The 22,984-nt window shown below is 51.9% G+C and overlaps 1 protein-coding gene and 2 pseudogenes across 1 annotated transcript; 1 reads left to right on the top strand and 2 right to left on the bottom strand.

Moving 5' to 3' along the window:
* The first annotated feature begins 1,579 nt into the window (after window positions 1-1,579).
* Window positions 1,580-3,456, top strand: LOC129639994 (EOLA-like protein; annotated as a pseudogene).
* A 973-nt stretch (window positions 3,457-4,429) lies between these two features.
* Window positions 4,430-5,953, bottom strand: LOC129639864 (heat shock transcription factor, X-linked member 3-like). The gene is made up of 2 exons (XM_055565135.1): window positions 5,471-5,953; window positions 4,430-5,076 (listed from the first exon to the last, which is right to left on the bottom strand). The coding sequence occupies exons 1-2, from the start codon at window positions 5,951-5,953 to the stop codon at window positions 4,474-4,476; spliced, it is 1,086 nt and encodes a 361-aa protein (XP_055421110.1). The 3' UTR covers window positions 4,430-4,473.
* Window positions 5,954-10,488: 4,535 nt separating this feature from the next.
* LOC129639995 (melanoma-associated antigen 9-like) lies at window positions 10,489-20,513 on the bottom strand (annotated as a pseudogene).
* Window positions 20,514-22,984: the final 2,471 nt, after the last annotated feature.

Consider the following 22,984-nt stretch of genomic DNA (forward strand, 5'->3'; position numbering starts at 1 on the left):
CCTTGTAACCAAGCCAGACCCAATGAACAGTGTAACCCTTTGTCACCCAGCACATGGGCAAACGTTCAACCGAATGATGATGCTCGGGACCAGGCAGTGCATGAGGACATGACCCCCTTGCCTGTGGTTTGTGGAGTGGAAACAGGGGAAGCCTTTGTGGAAGGCCGTTTGCTGGCATGTGTCAGCACCTCGGGTGTGCGCCATGTGCACTGGGCCGCTTCCTGCATGGTTCTTCAGTGAGTGTGTGGTCACATGGAGTGGCTATATTGGCATAATGAGTTTTCCCTTCCCTTCCATCAGGAGGGAAGCATCAATAAATTGTGGGACCCCCGACAATGGGAGGTGTAAACAGACACCGTGTAAGGGTGAAAAGAGACACATGAATTTTGCAGACGTGGAGGAGTGTGCTCGAGGTGCCGGGAGTTGAGAAGCCATCCCCCACTCCCCCCTTACCCCTGTGGAGAGATGTCCCGACAGACCTGACCCTCTGGCTTCATTTGCCAGCAGTCACATCAGGATTGCACCGGGTGGCTCATACTAGGAACCGTGTTGGTTCAGGAGGCTCGGCAGCCGAGGTCGAGATGTCAGCTGATGTTGGCTCTCATGAGGGCTGTGGAGTCTGTCCTATGTCTCCCCCCTCACTTCCAGGGCATTGCTGGCCTTGGTGGGTGTGTCTAGGCTTGGAGAGCTCCGCCTTCCTCTTCATCCCAGTTTCCCCGTGTTCCTGTCTGTCTCTAAATATGTCCTTTGTATTGGGACAGCCATCCTGTTAGAGGAGGGTCCATCCTAATGAGCTCACTTGACCCCCATCAGCTCTGTGAAGACCTCTCCTTTGTCTGTAAGGTCACACTGAAGTGCGATGTGAGTCCTCACACCCTGCAAAGGGTCTGAGGTAGGAACACACTGGAATGTTCCAAGGATGGAAGGATGGCCTTCATGGCTACCGGAGGTGAATCCAGGGGCGAGGAGAGCAGGCCAATAGGGTAGGAGCCAGATCATGTGGGACCTTGTGGGCCTGTGAGAACTGTGGCTCTGCTGTGCCAAATGAAGGAAAGGCCCAAAAGGCCCTGGGTTGGCTGCCCCTGGGACCTTGTTCCTGTCCTCATAGCCATGTGGAAATGGGGGCCCCTTGCGAGATGCTGAGACCCTGCTGAGGTTCAGGCTCATGGCTCTGCTCCTCTGCCTCCAGCTCCCTCCAGTGAACGGGGACCCCCATCCAGGTACACGGAAAGAAGTGCGAATGGAGATGTGTGTGTTCAGGTCCCCTGCAGTCTATGCCTCAGTGCCACCTCAGCCATTGAATGAGGTGATGGTAACCTAGTGTATTATTTGAGGTCTGAATTCTGTGATACCTGAATGGTGCCGTCCCAGGCCCTGGTAATGACATGGAGTGCACCCATCCCATTAGTTCCTGTTCTCCTTGGTTTTTTCTCGAGGCACTGGGCAGGGGCCGGGGCATCTGCTGACAGTGGAGGCAGTGGTATGGGAAGGGCTAGGAGGAAGGTGGCTCCCAAAGGCATGGGGAAGACACCTGGCAGGGCCATCTGAGGTCCAGGGTGCCCCAGGGCCGAGTCCAGATTGGTTAGCATGGATATGACCTTAGCATCCCTGTGCTAAGATGGGGGATCCGGAGAGCATGGGCAGTGACGGGGTTGTGGAGCTGAAGGGTGGGGTGGTGGCAGGGAGTGGAGGAAGCCAAGCCCAGGACAATGCCTGTCTGTGCTGGGAGAGGACCAGAGCCCTCTGGGCTGTGAAACTAGGGGGCTTGCCCTCCCTCTTCAGTGCTGGCAGGGTTTCAGGGCTCTCTGTCTTGGAACTCACCTTGTGCCTCTCTCCCACTGTCCCACCCTCCTTGCTGACCTCCCCACAGACTGCATGTAATGGATGGGTCCTCTGGGTCACCACCCCCCTATCAGTGGACTGTGTGGAGACGAATGGAATGAGCCAGCTCTCTCTGACCCCTGCGTTCTGTGTCAGCATATTTGGAGGATGCTCGGGCTCGTGGGGCTGAGGTCCAGCCCAGGGCTGTGAGCTTGCAGGCCACTGAATCACACTCCTGACCTTTGTGGTTTTGTGTTTCCGCAGCCACATGAGGCCCTGGCAGCCCTAGGAGCCCTGGGAGATGAAGTTCGGCTATCTGTTCTTCCGACAGCCTTATGTGGGTTTCGTTTTAAATGGTGTCAAGAACCTGGAGATGCCATGGTGGCCCGTGCTACATGGTCACCGGCACTGTACCCTGGCCATCCACATGGTGTACCAGGACTGGAAAGACTCGGCCTAGTGGGAGCTGCTGGAGCAGAGGCTCAGAATGAGCCCTACCCAGATCCAGGCCTTGCTGGGGAAAAGTTCGGCCATGGAGTGATCGTGGGTAAGTGACACCCTGCCCCATGTTGCCCACATGGGCCCTGGCACTGCCCTGGATCTCAGCTGGGTAGTACTTGTTTGTTTTCTGTTGAACTAGTTGGCGGGGTTGGGCGTGGGGGCTGAGGTTTCTTCAGAGGGACAGCAAGGGTCCATGGGCTGGGAACTGGTGGCACAAGGTGCCTGATCACCTTTCTGGGCCTCAGTCCCCGTTTGTGCTTGAGGCAGAGGCGCATTCAGGACTGCACATGGCACTTGTCTGTGTGTATGTGTGTGTCCCCACATGTGTGTCTGTGTGCCTGGCAGAGACCATGAGAAGCAGTAAAGCACCCAGCCTGGGTTCCATCCCCACATCGCCTGAAGCTGGGCCTGAGCAAGTCCCCTGACTCCCCAGGGGTGAGGCCCCACAGCAACACCTGTCTGCTGGTAAATCCCTTGGGGACCAGATGTCTGCTGTTCCCCGCTGGGGCCCTCATGCTCTGTCCCTGCCGCCTGCAGTGGGAAGACTGAAAGCTGCCCATGTCCTGGTGGGTTCCTGGAGCACCAGGCCTCTCCCTTTCATTTCACTCCCTCCCTCGCTTGGCCTCGCCCCGAGTACCCTTTGCCGTGATGAGCCCGCAGCCAGAGGACCCAGTTCACCTCAGGTTCCCTCCATGATACAGTCTTAGTCTCAAGAAGGTGCTACTTTGAATGACCTGGTTCTCATTCTGTGTCCTGTCTTTGCACGCAGGTCTTGTGGTCATTGGGGGCACTTTGCTGTGCCTAGAAAACCTAGGTCCCAACCAGGTGCAGGAGCTGGAGAATCAAGCCCTGCTACCCAACCTGCGACAGAAGTACATGACTGCGCTGGCCAACTCCCGCTGGCTGCTGCAGCCCGTCCCTGGGAGAAGCAGGAAGGACATCTTCCAGGTGGACATCGCCCAGCATCTGATCCCCTTTGGGCAGGAGGCCTGTCCAGACTGGGCTTTCGAGAGGAAAGTGACCAAGAGACCAGCACATGGTAATACCATGCAGTCAGCACCACACTCTGGACTTGCCCATCTGGTTGTGTCTGAATTGGCCCTGCACTGCAGTGCCCAGTTGGTGCGGGGCTAGGGGCAGGGACTCCCCTTGCGTGATGCTGCTCTGGACTCAGCGAGAAACTCCAGGGCTCTGAGCTCTACGAATTGATGGTGTTGCCATTCATTTTGGGCCTGCTGAGTCTGGGTGGTTGAGAGAAATGTGTTGTTAGGAAACTGGTTAGTGTTTTTCCCTCTCTGTTCTGGTCCAAATTCTTAATGTTGGAACAGTGTCCAGGGGGTGATGGGGGAAGGCCGGGGGCGGGGCTGAGCATAAGCAGGCAGAGAGGCCTGCAGGCCCAGAAACAGGCCGTGGTTTGTCCTTGCATGTGACACTTGTCCTACTGTAAAGTGTTCCTTGGCTCTCAAATTATGTGTGTTGGACGCAGTGCCTGGCCGCCTCACATCCAAAGATAGGCTTCTAAATACAGCCGTGAGGGCAGAGTGACAAGGGCTGGTGTTCACCTTATGGAAACCTTGTACTTGTCTTTGGCTTTGGGGTAATATGTCTGCAAGGCACTTAGTGGCTGGGGTGACCCTGCTTTCCAGCGAGCCCTCTTGAGGAGGCCCCTGGATAGGGAGCTGGGATGCTCAGCTGCTGATCAGAAACTTGTGGCATCACTGGGGGATCCTTGAGGAGCCTCTTCTGCTGCAGGGTGTATGACTCATGGAAGGTGACGCACCCGAGGTCAGGAGCCCAGCTGAGCCATCTGCTGAGCAGCAGGCAAGGCCCAGGGACTAGTCCATCCTGGGTTTCCCTCAGCACTCAGCTCATGGGTCAGACCCTTGGATGAGCCTGTGAAATGCTGCTGTTTCAGATGAAAATGGACCATGGGGACAAGACTGAAGATTTCCTGGGGCATGGGCTTCCAGCCTCTTCGAGCTCACCCTGTTCCATGTGTGAATACAATGGACAGATAGAAAGAACACAGACTCGTAGTTCTCGTTTGATTGTTTATTTACTCCAAAGGAGTTTTGCTTGACTTTATTAGAACCAGAAATCTATTTTTAATTATAAGAGAGTGCTTTTGAGTGTCCCTAGAGATCTGGCAGCTCAGGGATTGGGCTTGTTCTTGAGCTGCTCACAGAGGACACACTTATAATCTGAGGATTCTCCCTGCTCATCCTCCGCTTCAGGGGCCTCATCTGGTTCCATGACTAGAAGGCCCGCCATCAGGATGGAGTAACAGGTGTTGTACAAAGTCATCACTGATTCGTGTTCTGGGTACACTGGGGGGCTCTCGGGCAGTTTCCCTGGGCTGTCCCTTTCAGCAGTAGCCGAGGGCACAGATACGGCATTGCTGGATGTGCCCTCTCCAGCCGCCCTGCTGGGGCCACCCTGCTCACTGGGGAGATGGTTTCCCCCAGCCCACTTGGCTACACTGCCCACAGACCAAAGGTCAGAAAACACAAATGAGCACTGGCTGGGGGTTCTGCGAGCAGTTGGCATCCCCTTCTGGACTTTGTTGCCAGCCTTTTGGGTGAACTCGTTGTGGTGGAATTGAGGAGAGTGTCTGGTTGCCACCACTCGTTTCTTTCTCTTTGGAGTTGTTGTTGTGCCAGTGGCAGGCTGAGAAGTTGTTCTGGGGTTGCCTCTCCTCTGGATGTTCTGCAGAAGCAGAGGCTTGTCTCTCTGAAAATTGGAGTTTCGATAGATCTGAAAGGAAATGAATCACTTTAGGCATGAGAGGGGAGAAGAGCCCTTCCTCACCACCCTCCTCCCCACAACAGTCCAGGCCATGCCTAAGTATGAAGACAAGATCTCTTCATTCCTGGCAGCTTATGAGGCCCTAGCATGTCACTCTCTAGAGCTCGCCCAGGGCCGTCTTCACTTGAGGTGTTACTGGCCCTCCCTGACATCAAGTGGCCCCTCAGTGTCTGGAGTCACCCCCATGGATCCTGTCTAAGAGGGGTGGTGGAACACAACAGATCCTGCTTTCTCGTCTTTCCTTAACCACCCTCTCATGAGAACAACATTCTCCTGGGAAATGAAACCCGTCCAGCACTCAGCTCATCTAGTCTAGTCTCCCCAAAAGGGCTTTCTACGTTACCAGGAGCTTCTTCCCTGCAGAGTGACTCGAAGGGCGGACTTTCCTGAACCCGTACAGGTTCAGTTCACGGATGAAGCTCTTGATGCTGTCTGTCTCAAAGATCTGGTCCATGCCTCTGCGCTGGAGTACCTCTATCTGGAAGAGATCTGCCTCGATGACCACTGTATCTCCCTCATCGTTCCAGTGCACAGAGGTGAAGGCTGCATCCTCCACAATCCTCCAGAGCTTCCTGGGGAAGGACAGCCCAAGGATGTCATTGTTCTCTTCCTCTTTGGCCATTTCTTGGTTTGGGCCCTGTGGGCGTGGATTGTCATTTAGGCCTGGATCTGGGCTCTTGGGTTGGTCACCCTTCTTCTCCAAAGCCTCCCCTGAATCCAGGGTTGGATCTGGGGAGGAATCACGGGTGTCCCCTGCTGCAGGCTTCCCGTCAGTTGATAGGATCAACAGGGCTGCCTGTGACTCATGGGAACTCTGACTAGCCATGGAGCCAGTCTAGCTAAGGAGCATTATCTATCCAAGCAGCGAGTGCTCAGGGAAAAAGGGCCTCAGACCATGGTCGGGGTGCCCCATAAATACTCTCTGGAGATTCTAGAATCTGGGTCAGGGGACAGGCAGCCAATTAAGTGGTCAGCTTCCTTAAATGTTTCATGATGTCACAGAGGTTATGTGGAGAGGCAGCCCTGGACCTGTGTGAGTGAGGGGGTCCGGGAATGGAGATAGGATCCCCAGCTTGGCTGTTGTCTGACAGTACAAAAAAGTATTTTTCAGGTTGCCTACAAGGGCTCCCTTCTGCTGCCAGGCACATTGTTTCAGGGGCCAGGCCCTGGCTGGGTTGACAAATGTGTCCCTAACTTCACTCCCCTCACTAACAACATACAGGCCTGTGGCTGGCTTCTGCTGAAGGGCCAGGCCCTAGCAAGTCCTAGGTCTGCTACCACCAAGAGAGATCCCAGGAGTCAGATGGGCCCCTGGTGACTGTCCCTCCCAGAAGATGGGGTCCGTAGCAAGCTGATTTGCCTTACCTGAGTTGGTGGCTCCCCCATCCTTCCCCCTCTTCTAGCTTTGTTGTCTCCTGGCTGGTGCTGCTGGTTGGTTGGTCCTGCTCAGTTGGCCCCAAAGTCAGAGTCCTGTTGTCTTGCCCCCACCGCCCCCCGGGTCGAGCTCTCCCCATAGTAGGGCTGTGCTCGAGCACAGTGGAGCGACCTCATATTCCACATGACTGTTCCCAAGCACCTGAGACACAGATTCCCCAGGATGTCGTGTTTGAGGGCAAAGCTAGGTGCTCCGCTGAGCTCACAGCCTCCCGAGCTCTGCCCACACACAGGTATCATCCCACTGCAGATGATAGACTGTTGTCTTCAGTTTCCAATTTTTCCCATAAACACCACTTTGGTGGCCCTAGAGTATTCACTTTGGGAACACATGTGCTTTTCCCATCCCCTTCCCAGAGCCTCAGATTCAGCCACCCTGCAGGCTGTTTCAAAAGCCCTGTTTCCTTTCCTCAGTGGGGTGGTTGGGCTTCTGCTACCCCTGGTCCTGGCAATCCATGTCCAATTTGGGTCACTTTGGGCACCTTCCCTTTGAAGGACTTGATCGGGGGCTCAAGGTACAGCCAGTTCTGTTGAAAACAGCCACTTCACTGGTCCTCTCCAAGGCCAGCTCTGATCTTCCCCACCCCTGCCCCTGTCCCCACCACCACTGTGGACCTGTTCTCTGTTACCCAGATGGCAGGCCCATCGAATGATTTTATGGGTTAGGTGCTTTTCAAGGGCCCTCCTTTACACACTCACTCCAAGGAACATGTCTAAGTTGTTGAGCTAGATGTGACCAAAGGAAGTCCTCGTCAACCTGTATTTGAAAAAGTATGAGAATCCGGGTGTGGGACTGGATGAAACCTGAGTGAGTCACCGGTCTTTACCACATGTGGGCACCGGTCTTTACTGCATGTGGGCAGTAGAGCAGTGGGTTTGGAGATGCGTGTTCTCTGGTATTTGTGGGCCACTGTTCTTGAAAATCACTGTGTAGGAAACAGACTGGTACCTTGGAAAAGCCCATGTTTGAGGACCCTAGGGCATTGTCTCCCAGTTCTGCCAATAGCAGGGTCATTTTCCCTGTGTGAGGACCACAGCCTGGTATCTGAAAGGGGAGAGCTAAGAGGGTGTGGAAGAAGCTCTCCTAGAGGCCTTTCTGCCTAATGACTGGCGGCATGGATGAGATTCAGGCTTCGACTTGGGCTTCTTCATGGCCTTTCTGCTTAAAAGCAGGTTGACAAAGCTTTGCTTCCAGCCAGTTCATCTGACTGGGACATGACTCTGGAGGCTATAAACGTTGGTGGGGGCCCCTGGTGGCTCCTCTGAAGGCGACAGAAGGTCCTGGTATCTGTGGGCAGCCTGGCTAGCTGGTCTTTCTTGCTCCCTTCCACGCTTTGGGCCCCTCCTCACCCCCTGGGTCCTGAGGGAGCTGCCTTTTCTGGTCCCCCTCCTCCAGGAAGCACCCAGGCTCTGGCAGTGTGTTTGTGTGTCTCCAAGGGGGTCTTTGTCAGCCGTGGCTCGGGACACTTGTGTTGTGCACACACAAGCTCTCCTGACGTCCAAGGCCTGCCTTTCTCTGCCTCACTCTCCTGCCACTGTGCTTAGTGTCCACTCCCTGGTTTCCCCAGCCCAAAGGCCCTCCAACTGCTCCCCTCCCTCACTGCAGCTTGGGAGACCTGGAGCCTCAGGGATCCACCTGTGTTCCCTTCCCTCCCATATCGGAGGAGCCTCCTGTAGGGTCTTATCCCAGTGGGAACTGGGACCATACAGTCAGGCTTTCCCTCCCTCCTGCTCGGTGATGAGCTGGTCAGCCTGGCAGGTTCAGTGGGGCAGGAGGCCCCATGGCAGCAGCAGGGACAGGGCGCCACCCTCAGGCTGGAGGCGCTGGGACTGGACAGAGATGCCGGCCCTGAGCAGAGTCAGTTCTCAGCAAGGCACAGAGCAGCCCCACAGGGCTTCTGATTCTCCTTGTCCCCTTCCTTCCACAGGCCTGATTTTTGTCACCTCAGAGGCATCGTGTAGCACTGAGAAGAGGAAGGTATGAGAAGTCGCAAGGTCAGGTCGTGGCCTGGGGTGGGCGGGAAAGGTGGGGGCTCCAGAGGAATAGAGAACAGGGCTCTGAGCCCATCGCGGCCCTCACTAGCATGTGATCCTGGGAAGATGGCCAAGCCCCGTGGCCTCAGTTCTTCATCTGGGAGGCGAGTGGGTGTGAGGAGCCCCATGTGTTGGGTTTCAGGATGGACATAAGGGATGAGACAGAGCTCGCAGGGCCTGGCAACAGTTGACCCTGTGATAACAGGGCAGGAATCTTTCACACTGTTGCCCCCAGAAAATCCTCCACTGTTCACTGGATGGGGTTGGCTACTTTGTGGTCCAGGGAAGGTTAGAGAATATGCACCTCAATAGAATGTGGAATTCCTAATTAGCCAAACAGGATGTTTCATAAATAAAACTGAGAAACTTTTCTACTTAGACTGTAGTGGACCATAGTGTTAGTCGCTCAGTCATATCTGATTCTACAACTCCATTGATTATAGATTGCCAGGATCCTCTGTCCATGGAATTCTCCAGACAAGAATAGTGGAGTGAGTTGCCATGCCCTTCTCCAGGGGGATCTTCCTGACCCAGGGATTGAACCCAGGACTCCCACAATGCAAACAGATTCTTCATTGTATGGGCTACCCAGAAAGGCCCATTTCCAGTTAGAGGACCTGTAAAATTTGGGTGTGGAGGAGTGTTCCAGCAGGACCCAAGCAGCTCCAGGAAACAGAAGCAGGAACCACTCTTTGCATGTGTCCTAGGTGGTCTTGCATCCAAACACTTACCTTCTGTCATGGCACCACCAATAAATGTTGAGTCTTTGATTACAATGCCCAATTACAATGAAGATAATTGAAAGCTAGTTAACACCTTGAGTTCTGGGCCCCCAGGACCACGAAAGAGAGGGTCAGTCCATGGATTTCTGGGAATCACTTCAAGGGAGTGAGATGGGAGTTCTTCAGGATTCCTAGCAGATAATGGGTAGAAAACACCTCTGCCATCCTTGTGGTCAGCAGCAAAGTGACAAGAGCTAGGACCCCTTCCATGCTGCCCCAAAAAGAGATCTCTCTGGGCTTTATTCAAGAGCCAAAAGGACACCTTACAGCAATGTCCCATTTCCCCTCCCTCCCATGAGGCACCTCATGTGACTGTGGCTCCTAGACCATCGCTCTAGGTATGGGAGTGTCCTGCTTCTCCCAGTGTCCCCACTGCTAACACAGGGCCTTTCATGGAGCAGAGGCTCCATAAAGGTCTTTTCAATAAATGTGCCAGTGAGGAGGGGGCTGCTTGACTCAGATGAATTGCTACTTCTTTTGATAACCCAGGAAAATCCACATAAACTGAGATCCCTTAGCTGTACCAAATGAACACACCCAAGGTATAAGAAGCAAGAATTCACTACTATCACTTTTTATTTTCTAATTTTTCCACAAACTATATCACTGCTAAATAAATTCACATTTCCAAAATCATTCTAATTCTAATTCCATGTTATCTTGTGCAGGACCACAGAATAAAATGGAAGTGTTCCTACTCTCTCTTACAGAACAGGAAAACTCTTCATCTTGAACTGGTTAAGTACAAATACAGTGTGATGATCAACATCATTGACATAGTTAGATACTGGAATGCATTGTCTTCTATAAAAAGGAATAACATTTGAAAAATTCCTAAAGAAAACAGAGATGAGCCTCCATGTGATTGTAGAGAACAGGAACACAAAGATGCCACACACCGGGTTCCCCCAATGGGCCCGGACCTTCACTGCTGAGAAGGCTGACTGTTTCCTCTTCAATAACAAAGGGAAGAATCAGCCTCCTTTCCTGCCCCCTAGGACAAGCTGTTGGACATGGGCCCGGAAGGAGCCTGGCTGCTGCTCTGGCTCAGAGTCCTCTTTCCTCCTCCCTCACAGCCTTTGCAGAGGGGTTGGAAGGAGCTGGGACCCCTTCAACCAACTCTGTCCAGATATTCCGGGTCTTTAAACTTGCTGGTCTCCACATAGCCCTGGGGACCCCACAGGAACTCATAGCAAGCAGGGTCATCATCAGGCACCTGCCGGTAAACCAGGTACCCCTCCCGCACCCACACTTGGGTGAGCAGCTCCCTGGGCTCCCCATAGATGAAGTGTTCTTACCGAGACACACCCCCATCCTGCTGAGTGCTCCCCAGATCTCCTCCTCAGGGGCGTGGTCGTCCTCCACAGCGATCAGGCACAGGATCACCACCAGGTGGCCGGCCTTGGGCAACCTCTGCCCATCGCTCAGCATCTCACTGAGGGTGAGGCCCAGGGAGGGGACCAGGATATAGGTGTGCTCACTGGGGTCCTCCTCCTTCACCTCCAAGCCAAAGACCAGCTGCAAATACTCTGAGGCTTGACCGAAGACCACCAGGAAATCGTCCTGGTAATCTTTGAGCACACTGTTCAGCACTTCTGCCTTTGTGATCGGCTCCTTGGCAAGACACCTGCTGAGCAGGAATTGCACCAGCTCATTCTTCTTCACCCGCAGGGCATCTCAGAGCCAGGATCTGGCATCTTCCTGGTCACGTGAGGTGCTTAGCACTTCATCTTGCCTGCTGAGGCCATGCTCTTCATATTGGCTCCCCGGACTAGCAGCCATGGCACTGGGAGAGGGCCAGACACCCAGAGGGCTCTGGGGGAGACTGGGTGTTGCAGCAGCAGCCACTTCCTCCAGGGTACCCCGGACCAGGAGAAGGAGAAGGTAGCTGCATCTCCTTCCTCTACTTGCTCCTCCTCCCTCCACCTGCTGCTGCTGATGGTCCTCCTCCTCCTTCTCCACCTCCTGCTCCTCTTCATCCTCCTCCTCCTCCACCTCCTCCTCCACCTCATTCTCCTCACCCCAAATGAACTGTGCCTCCCTCAGGCCCTCTTCCTTTCTTGGATCCTGAAAGACTCTCTCAGGCTGGCAGAGCTCATGCATCCCCTTGCATGATGACCAGGGTTGAGGTGCAGACAGGAGTGAGGCAGGGGGACAGATGGGGATCCTGGGCCTGCAAGAGAGGGTGGTTGTGAGCGTCCTCGGCTGAGAAACCCACCCTGGGCGGTCTGACTCAGACCACTTACAAGTCTCCCCTTGAGGGGTGTTCTCAGGCCTCATAGATGAGCTCCTCCTAAGCGGCCTAACCCCTGGCTACTTGAAGGAGGACGTGAGGTGGCTCACCAGTGTGCAGGCAGCACAGCTTGAGGTTGTGGGGCTGACATGGTGGGGAGGATTAGGGCCTTTTGGGGTCCTCACTGTTCTGGGATGTGGAGTCCCTGGTGCACACTCAGGGTAGCCAACTCACCTTGACTCTTGGCACTGCCTGGACCTCCTCAGCTCTCTGACCTATGGACTCGGGCCTCAGACATCTGCCTTCACCTCCTGGTTCCTGGAGCCCCTGTGAGAGAAATGGAGGGACACCTCGGGAGTAGACTGTGGCACAGACTTGGGCCTTCTGTGCTGGTAGGAGGGGTGGACACTGTGAGGCCCCCACAGGCCACCACCCACAGGGTGGGTGGTCCTCTTGGGGCTTTCTTGTAGTGCCCCCTTTCCCCTGGCATGGCCTGGACCCTCCCCTATGGGGACTTTCAGGGTAACTCAGAACAAAACCTGAGTCTTTATAGAAAGCACTGAGGGGCACCAATGTGGCCACACCTGCCCAGGGCCTCCCACAGGTCATAGGCTGGGGAAATGCTTGGTCATCACCTTCTCCTCACATCTGGCCTGGCCTCCTAACACTCCCCTCAGGGGTGGGGGTCTGCTCAGTCCTGCCTTGGGGTCCCGGGAGTCCAACCTCTGTGGCTCTGATGCCTCCACCCTCCGCCCTAACACCTCACCTCCCGAGGCTCCTAAGCCAGAACTGATAAACTGCTCACCCCACTCTGGGGCCTCCAAGACCCACCACAAGGGCCAGGATGCCTCCCTGCCTTGGGCTCTAACAGCCTCAGTCCTTCCTCACATGGAGCCTGGACTCCAGGCAGGACGCAGGATTCTCCCATTCACCATTTTGAGGCCCTACCACTCTCACGAGGTCCCCAGTGTCTCAGACCTGGATGTCAGGAAATGCTGCACGAGGTCGTCCTGCCCGGGGAATACCAGGGTCCCCTGTGTTCTGGGGTCTGGCTCCCACAGTCCTCCCTCAGGGTCCTTCCCTTGACTCCTGCTAGGACCTAGGCTCTGTCCTCTTCACACCGAGGCCCAGCTAATCACGCCAGAGCCCCAGTCTCTCTGAGACCGGGATGTCAGGAAGTCAGGAAAGGCCCAGTGTGTTCTTCTCACCTGAGGGTCTCCCACGGTGGACAAGAGGAGCGGGGATCTCTGAGTCCCGTCAGTCTTCCCTTGGGGTCCTCTCAATCCTCCCTCAGGACATTACCTTGTCCCCAGGCAGGACTCGGGATTCTCTCCTCTCCCAATACCTGGCTCCATCCCTCTTACCAGGTAGGCAGTCTCTCTGAGACCTGGATGTCAGGAAGTGAGGACCAGCCTAGAGTGCTAATTCCACATCGAGACCTCCCAGGGCTGAAGGTAGGGGCAGTGACCTGTGGGGTCCCCTCAGATTGGAGTCCAGGATCCCCTGAGTGCTCTGACAGTGTACTCCTTTGACTTCTTGGAGGAACTGCACCCTCCCCTCTGCCCACATGAGACTCCACCCCTTATCCCAGGTCCCCAGTCTCTCTGAGGCCCAGATGTCAGGAAGTAAGGAAAGGCCCAGTGTGCTCTTCTCACCCCAGGGTCTCCCAGGGTGGACGACAGGGGCGGGGATCTCTGAGTTCCATCGGTCTTCCCTTGGGGTCAGTCCTCCCTCAGGACATTACCTTGTCCCCAGGCAGGACTCGGGATTCTCTCATCTCCCAATATCTGGCCCCGTCCCTCTTACCAGGTAGGCCGTCTCTCTGAGACCTGGATGTCAGGAAGTGAGGACCAACCTAATGTGCTAATTCCACATCGAGACCTCCCAGGGCTGAAGATAGGGGCAGTGACCTGTGGGGTCCCCTCAGATTGGGGTCCAGGATCCCCTGAGTCCTCTGTCAGTGTATTCCCTTTGACTTCTTGGAGGGTCTGCACCCTCCCCTCTGCCCACATGAGACTCCACCCCTTATCCCAGGTCCCCAGTCGCTCTGAGACCCTGATGCAGAAGTCAGGACACCCTGTGAAGTGCTCATCCCACCGCCAGGGATGCCCAGGGTGGCAGCAGAGGCGTGGAACTGTGGGGTCACCTGTGTTTTCCCTCTGGGTCCTCATCCTGAGCTCTGGCGGGTCCTGGTATGCCGAAGTCCTCAGCAGAGACCAGACCCTCACACCAAGGGCCTCACTGCCCTGAGGCCCCTGGAGGAGGTTGTGGACATTCTAATATGGCTCCAAGTCCAGAGCTTCTTAGTGACTGAGGATGCCATGGGTTGAGATGATGTCCCAGGAGTCACTCAGCCTTCCTTGTGTTCTTCACCTTGGCTCTCAGCTAGTCTGGGCATTGCCCTCTGCCCACCTGATTTTGCTTTCCTTAGAGACCCAGACCCTCTCGAGCCAGGACACCCAAGAGGGAAACCAGGGTTCAGGGCTGGTTCCCACAACCCTGCCAGTGTCTCCCAGGGCTAAAAGCAGTGACCACCTGTATGTCCTAGGGTCCCAGAGTCCCCCTCAGCAGTCTACCTTGACTCCTAGCACACCTGGGCTCCTTCACACTTCTGACCTGAACTCGAGCTCTGTGACTCTCACTTCTCCCCTCCCAGCAAGATCAGCGATGTCACAGCTGGATGTCACACCCCATGGTCACCCAGGGCTGTCAGGTGAGCCACACATGCATCCCCTAGGAACCCTCAGTCTTCTGTGCCTCACCTGGGGTCTCTGCAGGATGTGGGCCCCTTCTTCTGTCCACAGGAGACTTGTCCATAGACCAAGACTCTGACTCCCTGTGTTAACTGAGGACGCCAGGCGAGGGGGTTAATTTGACAGGCTGGCCCAGGGTCCTCAGGAGTCCCAGTAGGCATGAGGTTGTATTCTATGGGACCCTCTGTCTGGGGTGACTGGATCCTCTTGTTCCCACTGGAGGGGGCCTCCATGACCCTTTAAAGAAGGCTGAAGTCCCAAAACAGCCTGATGGCACAGATGCTTGTTGGGGGGCTACAGCATCCATGACAGTGGGGGACACAGGGAACCACACATCTTCTCATGGGGGCCCCTCAACAGGCACCAGATTTCAGAAACTTTTTGTGGAAAAGATGTTTTAGCTGAAGAGGGTTAACAGCAGCAGGTATCTGTCCATCACCAACGGCCAGAGTTTATTCAAACTCGTCCATTGAGTCGGTGATGCCATCCAACCATCTCATCCTCTGTTTTCCCCTTCTCCTTCCACCTTCAATCTTTCCTAGCATCAGGGTCTTTCCAAATGAGTCAGCTCTTCTCATCGGGTGGCCAAAATTTTGTAGTTTCAGCTTCAACATCAGTTCTTCCAATGAATATTCAGGACTGATTTCCTTTAGGATGGACCGGTTGAATCTCCTTGCACTCCAAGGGACTCTCAAGAGTCTTCTCCAACACCACAGTTCAAAAGCATCAATTCTTCAGCACTCAGCTTTCTTTATGGTCCAACTCTCACATCCATACATGACTACTAGAAAAAATCATACCCTTAACTAGACAGATCATTGTTGGCAAAGTAATGTCTCTGCTTTTAAATATGCTGTCCAGGTTGGTCATAACTTTCCTTCCAAGGAGTAAGCATCTTTTTGTTTCATGGCTGCAGTCACCATCTGCAGTGATTTTGGAGCCCCCAAAAGTAAATCCTGCCACTGTCACTGTTTCTCCATCTATTTGCCATGAAGTGATGGGGCCAGATGCCATGATCTTTGTTTTCTGAATGTTGAGCTTTAAGCCAACTTTTTCACTCTCCACTTTCGCTTACCTCAAGAGGCTATTTAGTTCCTCTTCACTTTCTGCCGTAAGGGTGGTGTCATCTGCATAAGTAAGGTTATTGATATTTCTCATGGCAATCTTGATACCAGCTTGTGCTTCATCCAGCCCAACGTTTCTCATGATGTACTCTGCATAGAGTATGGTGGCAATAAGCATGGTGGCAATATAAAGCCTTGACATACTCCTTTTCCTATTTAGAAAAGGAGTGTGCTGTTCCAAGTACAGTTCTAACTGTTGCTTCCTGACCTGCATACAGATTTCTCAAGAGGCAGGTCAGGTGGTCTGGTATTCCCATCTCTTTCAGAATTTTCCACAGTTTATTGTGATCCACACAATCAGAGGCTTCAGCATAGTCAATAAAGCAGAAATAGGTGTTTCTCTGGAACTTTCTTGGTTTTTTGTTTTTTGTTTTTTATGATCCAGCGGATGTTGGCAATTGGATCTCTGGTTCCTCTGCCTTTTCTAAAACCAGCTTGAACATCTGCAAGTTCATGGTTCACATCATGTTCAAGACTGGCTTGGAGAATTTTGAGCATTACTTTACTAGCATGTGAGATGAGTGCAACTGTGTAGTAGTTTGAGGATTCTTTGGCATTGCCTTTCTTAAGGATTGGAATGAAAACTGACCTTTTCCAGTCCTGTGGCCACTGCTGAGTTTTCCAAATTTCCTGGCATATTGAGTGCAGCACTTTCACAGCATCATCTTTCAGGATTTGAAATAGCTCAACTGGAATTCCATCACCTCCACTAGCTTTGTTCATAGCGATGCTTCCTAAAGGCCTATTGAATTCCCATTCCAGGATGTCTGGCTCTAGGTGAGTGATCACACCATCGTGATTTTCTGGGTCGTGAAGATCTTTTTTGTACAGTTCTTCTGTGTATACTTGTTACCCCTTCTTAATATCTTCTGCTTCTGTTAGGTCCATATCATCTCTTTCCTTTATTGAGCCCATCTTTGCATGAAATGTTCCCTTTGTGTCTCTAAATTTCTTGAAGAGATCTTTCGACTTTCCCATTCTATTGTTTTCCTCTGTTTCTTTGCACTGATCACTTAGGAAGGCTTTCTTATATCTCCTTGTTATTCTTTGGAACTCTGTATTCAAATGGGTTTATCTTTCCTTTTCTCCTTTGCTTTTGCTTCTCTTCTTTTCATGGCTATTTGTAAGACCTCCTCAGAAAGCCATTTTGCTCTCCTGCATTTCTGTTTCTTGGGGAAGGTCTTGATCCCTGTCTCCTGTACAGTGTCATGAACCCCCATCCATAGATCATCAGGCCCTCTGTCTGTCAGATCTAGTCCCTTAAATCTATTTCTCACTTCCACTGTATAATCATTAGGGATTTGACTTAGGTCATACCTGGATGGTCTAGTGGTTTTGCATACTTTCTTCAATTTATGTCTAAATTTGGCAAAAAGGAGTTCATGATCTGATCTACAGTCAGCTCCCAATCTTGGTTTTTCTGACTGTATAGAGCTTCTCCCTCTTTGGCTGCAAAGAATATAATCAATCTGATTTCGGTGTTGACCATCTGGTGATGTGCATGTGCAGAGTCTTCTCTTGTGATGTTGGAAGATGGTGTTTGCTATGACCAGTGCCTTCTCTTGGAAAAACTCTCTTAGCCTTTGCCCTGCTTCATTCTGTATTCCAAGGCCAAATTTGCCTGTTACTCCAGGTGTTTCTTGACGTCCTACTTTCACATTCCAGTCGCCTATAATGAAAAGGACATCTTTTTTGGGTGTTAGTTCTAGAAGGTCTTGTGGGTCTTCATAGAACCATTCAACTCCAGCTTGTTCAGCATTACTGGTTGGGACATAGACTTGGATTTCCGTGATATTGAATGGTTTGCCTTGGAAATGAACAGAGATCATTCTGTCATTTTTGAGATTGCATGCAAACAGTGGACCACATTCTAATAAAATGTGGTCCACTGGAGAAGGGAATGGCAAACCACTTCAATATTCTTGCCTTGACAACCCCAGAAACAGTATGAAAAAGCAAAAAGGTAAGATACTGAAAGATGCACTTCCCAGATTGGTAGGTACCCAATATGATACTGGAGGTCAGTGGAGAAACAACTCCAGAAAGAATGAAGAGACAGAGCCAAAGCAAAACAACACCCAGCTGTGGATGTGACTGGTGATGGAAGCAAGATCCGATACTGTAAAGAGCATTGCTACATAGGAACCTGGAATGTAAGGTCCATGAATCAAGGCAAATTGGAAGTGGTCAAACAGGAGATGGCAAGAGTGAATGTTGACATTTTAGGAATCAGAGAACTAAAATGGACTGGAATGAGTGAATTTAAGTCAGTTGACCATTATATTTACTATTGTGGGCAAGAATCCCTTAGAAGAAATGGAGTAGCTATCATAGTCAACAAAAGGGTCCGAAATGCAGTACTTGGATGCAATCTCGAAAACAACAGGATGATCTCTGTTCATTTCCAAGGGAAATAATTCAATATCATACCCCTGTGGGTGCCGTAAAAGTCCACCAGCCCCATGATCAATGTGCTTTAAATGATAGGCTTTCCCCTGCCTGACATTCAGTCTACTTGGGGCAGTGAGTCTGCAGGAGAGCTTGGAATCCCCAGAAGCTGGGACAGAAGGGAACAGAGAGTACAGTGGAATGAGAGAGCAGGCCTGTAGCCTGAACATAAGAGCCATCTTCAGCAGGCTGTGCCTCTGATCCCCACATCCAGGAGCCTTCTCCATGCTCACATCCTCCTTCCTACACCCTGCATTCCTCCATGGCCCTCATGTCCATTTCAGGAGGGATGGTGACTCGATGGGCCTGGGGAGGCCACATGGGCAGAATCCTGTGTCAGTCTCTCATGAACAATGATGCTTGGCTTCCTTATGTTTTCTCCATTATGTGACCTGAGGCATCAGGTGGGACAACAGCTGGACCTCCCTTGACTGTCAGGGAGACAGGTCAGGCCCCTGGGGGGATGGGGCTTTGCACCCATGTGAAGTTCACTTTGAATACGTATCCTGCTACTGATAACCGTGAAATCATGGACACTCAAAGTCTGGATTTCTCCAGCTGTAAAATGAGCCTTGTAACCATACAAGGTGAAAGCACTGGTGTGAATTTCCATTTGATGTGACCTATCTGTAAAAAGCCTGGTCAGTGGATGTAGCTATTGTTCCTGAGGGTCTGAGATGTACCTTCCCCAACATTGGAAAGTTTCCTAACCAGTACATATCTTCTGAAACTCATGTTCATTGATGGGTGCAGTTTTTCTTTTCTCCCTGAAAATCTTTTATGGAGAATGGTACATTTCACAGGTCTTAACTGTTACATATGACATAACTGGTCTAGACCGAGCATGGGTGTTGGTCACGGTGCTGGACCAGGGAAGGGCAAATGCTCTGGGCTGTGGGAAACAGCCAGAGGGAGGAGCATAAAGACCTCCTCCACGTGGACTCTCCTGATCCAAACCCCCTCCACAAGGCTCTGAGAAAGAGGGTCCTCCTGTGGGACCTACTGAATGTCTAGGGAATGTGTCTGCCTTGGACCTATCGCCTCCTCTCCCAAGTGCATGTTCCCTTGGGTGTGGAACCTTATTCCAAATATCCCCTGCGCAGCCTGGAACTGGAGGGTCTCCTCTCCACCCCATTACTTCAAAACAGTCTTCCTCACATAAAGTCTTTCAAGGTGTGAAACACTCTGAGTTACCCATTCCCGATCTTAAAGTGCTGTTTTAGCTGCTATCTTCAATTTTGTTTTCTTCTTTTCCTTCAGGAAAGCAGTCAGAATAGGAATTATGTCCAGAGGAAGTGAACCTGCTCACATAGTGCCCAAAGCTGCCTCCTGATGGTTCGGGCAAGACTAAAATACTTTAGTCTGGCTGTGTCTTTCCCAGCTTGATCCCTAGTGATTAGTCGACCTAAGAAGTCACTTGATGATGTCACACATCCAGGCACACACAAAGAATATCTACACACCTATTAGAATGGCTCAACTCTGCTCCTGGGACAACACCACACTCTGTTGAGGATTTGGACCATCGAGAACTCCCATTCATTATGGGTGAGAATACAAAATGTCACAAGCATGTTGGAAGACAGCCTGGCAATTTCTTATAAAATTAAACATGCTCTTACTGTATGATCCAGCAACCCTATGGGTCTTCACCAAAAAGACTTGAGAACTCATGTACACATGAATGCTATTAGTGGCTTTACTTATTATTGCCAAAACATAGATGTAAACAAGACATCATTGAGTCAGTGTAAGGATAAACTTTGGCATATCTAGAAAGTGGAATTTCATTTACAATTATCCAAACAAATAGAATGTACAACACCAAGAGGGAATCCTAGTATAAACTATAATCTCTGGGTGATTATGACATATCACTGTAAGTTCCTCAGTTATAATGAATGGATTGGTCTGGTGGGGTTCTTAATAACAGGTGAGGCTATGTTTGTTTGGAGCCAGGAAGTAAATGGAAAAATCGCTGTACCATCTCTCTATTTTTGTGTCCTTGGAAAAGTGCTTTAAAAAAATAAAACAGTCTTGGTCTTCCCAGGTGGCTCACTGGTAAAGAATCCACCTGCTAAAGCAGGAGATATGGGTTTGATCCCTGATCCAGGAAGATCTCACATTCCTCAGAGCCACTGAATCAGTGTGCTGCAACTATTGAGCCTGTGCCCTAGAGCCCATTGGAAAATGGATAGGCTACCCACTCCAGTATTCTTGGGCTTCCCTTGTGGCTCAGCCAACAATCTGTCTGCAATGAAGGAGACCTGGGTTCGATCCCTGGGTTGGGAAGATGCCCTGGAAAAGGGAAAGGCTACCCACTCCAGTATTCTGGCCTGGAGAATTCCATGGACTGTATAGCCCATGGGGTCGCAAAGAGTTGGACAAGACTGAGCAACTTTCATTAGAGCCCATAAGCTGCAGCTACTGAAGCCCAAGTGCCTAGAGCCTGTGAAGGACAGCATCGCTCATCCCTGGGGTGTGGTGGCCTCGGTCCCCCACCTACCCTGAAGGCCCAGAAGCCAAAGACAATGATGATGAAGTCCATGGTGTCTGCCGGGAACATAAGCACATACATGTTGGTAATGGTGCTCTAGTCAGGGTGGATGAGGTCATAGAAGAACTGCCTGATGGGCACATAGAGCTGCAGGGTCCTATGGGACAGATGCTCAGTGTAGGGTGGGTGGAAATGCAGGACCCACCAGAGTCCCATCATTCTACCCACTGCTGCCCTCCCCACAGCTCTGCCTCCCACCTCCATCCTCAAGACACTCTGCTGGGGACAGGGGCTCCTGTTCTGACACAGACTCTGCACAAGTTCATGGCTTCTCTCCTGAAGCATAATGGAAATAAGGGGCTGGTTTGTCCCCTGATTCAGTTGCTCTCCACCTGTGAGACTTGGATCCTGCTACTGAGCCCTGTGTACTTTCATCTCCACTTCTGTAAAAGGTTTACGTAATGAAACCCAAGGGCCTGGGCTGTGGGGAGAGTGACAGGACCCCTGGTGCTGCTGGGCCCTGGTAGATGCCAGGTAGCCCCACCCTTCCCCCTTCCACCCTCCTCCCCGGGGTCAGGCATCATCCTGGACTCTAGAGCTTGGCTTCTTCCATCCTCGTGCCTCCACTCTGGCTGGATGCCCAGCCTCTACCCCTCCTCTTCACGGTTCACAATCAAGACCGTGTCCAGGTGAGCATGGCCCTCGGTCTCAGAGCTAAGACACAGGGCCAGCCTTGAGGCACCAGCCTGCTTTCACTCCCATCTGCTGCCAGTCTGCCTCCCTGATACCTGGGAGGGGGGGGGCCCTGTGACCTTGGCTGGTGACCTTGGGCTGCATGAAGGACAAACCATTTCTCGAGTGCACCTTGGCTTCCCTCTACAGGGTGAACGTATCTCTAAGAACCTTCCAATTTGACCTCACTGCCTGTATGGTTGGACTCATTCGTGTGCCTGGAATTACATACCATTAACTAGTTTGTTTAGAAGTGCAACGGATATAAAAATGAATCATCCTATTGGAAAGTGGTTTTTGAAAGCAATATCATGGTGAGGCATTTTGTTCTGCCCGAAGCTGTTGACACTTTTCATGGAAGAGGTCACTTCTCCCCATGTCACCTTTGGCTGATGCTGAGGAAGTGCTCCCAGCCTCCAGGTATCCTCATGCACTCACTCACTTCTTTATGGTAAAGGCTTTTGCTTTGATTAAGTGTTCTTGCAGCTTCTCCATGTAAAGTTTCAGTCTGCTCTTCTGCTGGATGCTCACAACACTGCTTCCTTTCTGGCTGCTGTTATGGGTACTTGTGCTGCCTGGAGACAAGAAGGAACCTAAATGCACTGTGAGTTGTGAATTTGTTGCCATAATTATCATAGAAGCCCACCACCCCCACAACAGAGGTACAGTTGGAGGCTGGTTAGAGGGTGAGATGCACAGATGCCTGTAAGAACAGCGATGGAGAACTTGGGATCTGCAGCCCCAACTCTGCTTCTATAGCCAAAGGCATCCGTGGGCTTTCATACCCGCTGCTGGCCCCTTCCTGGGTGGCTTTGGGACCTCTGTCCCAGGAAGAATTAGACTGGGGAGCAGTTTTTCTCCTGCTTGATGGGGTCCCAGGTTTTGGTTGTGTGCTTTCTAGTCTGGGTCCAGGAATACGCCTTTTTTCAAGACCAAATTTATCTAAATGTGAAACCAATATGAGATGGCCTGCCAGTGGTAGAAAAATGTCTTCTTCAGATGAATATAAAGGGTCTGGAGGGCTTCACGGAGAAGGCAATGGCACCCCACTCCAGTACTCTTGCCTGGAAAATCCCATGGATGGAGGAGCCTGGAAGGCTGCAGTCCATGGGGTCGCTGAGGGTTGGACACAGCAGAGCGGCTTCATTTTCACTTTTCACTTTCATGCATTGAAGAAGGAAATGGCAACCCACTCCAGTGTTCTTGCCTGGAGAAGCCCAGGGACGGGGGAGCCTGGTGGGCTGCCGTCTATGGGGTCGCACAGAGTTGGACAGGACTGAAGTGAATTAGTAGTAGGAGGAGGAGGAGGGCTTCAGACAGGAGCGCTGTCAACACGAAAGCACAGTTACCCCAAGAGGGGTGACCATAACATACGTGTACTTTCCTGTTACTGGCTGTTTAGTAAGAAATTAGTAACTAGCATAGGAAATCACTAGGTGGTTTGGCTTAAAGTTCCTATTGATTAAATCTAAGTGTACTTTCAAAATAAATCATGATGTACGTCACTCTGGGCACACCTGGCAGAATCTCTGGGTATGATTGACAAGTACCCTGTGTCTGACACTCACTAGGTATGAGGCAGTGTGCTGGCCACTTTTCACCAAAACCTGAAATCCTTGTCCTAGGTGGGGGTTGGAGAATTCAGACAGATACCCTAGACAGGGTTGTGAGCACCCATGGCTCAACCAGGATTTGAACTTAGTCGGGCTGGTTACAAAGTACATTCATTTCACATCACAATATCTGCTGCCTCAACAGCACCCAGCTCCCTTGCCCTTGACCCTCTGGCACCAGGGGGTGACTCTGCTCAGGGATCCTTG

This window comes from Bubalus kerabau, chromosome X (assembly GCF_029407905.1).
Source record: "Bubalus kerabau isolate K-KA32 ecotype Philippines breed swamp buffalo chromosome X, PCC_UOA_SB_1v2, whole genome shotgun sequence".
In the NCBI taxonomy this organism is placed as follows: domain Eukaryota; kingdom Metazoa; phylum Chordata; class Mammalia; order Artiodactyla; family Bovidae; genus Bubalus; species Bubalus kerabau.

Bases quoted from the DNA above. Each gene is read 5' to 3' on its own strand.
- LOC129639864 (XM_055565135.1), bottom strand. From the start codon at position 5,953: ATGGCTAGTCAGAGTTCCCATGAGTCACAGGCAGCCCTGTTGATCCTA. The intron at 5,077-5,470 runs GTAACGTAGAAA...ATTTCCTTTCAG, and splicing joins CTGCAGGGAAGAAGCTCCTG to ATCTATCGAAACTCCAATTT.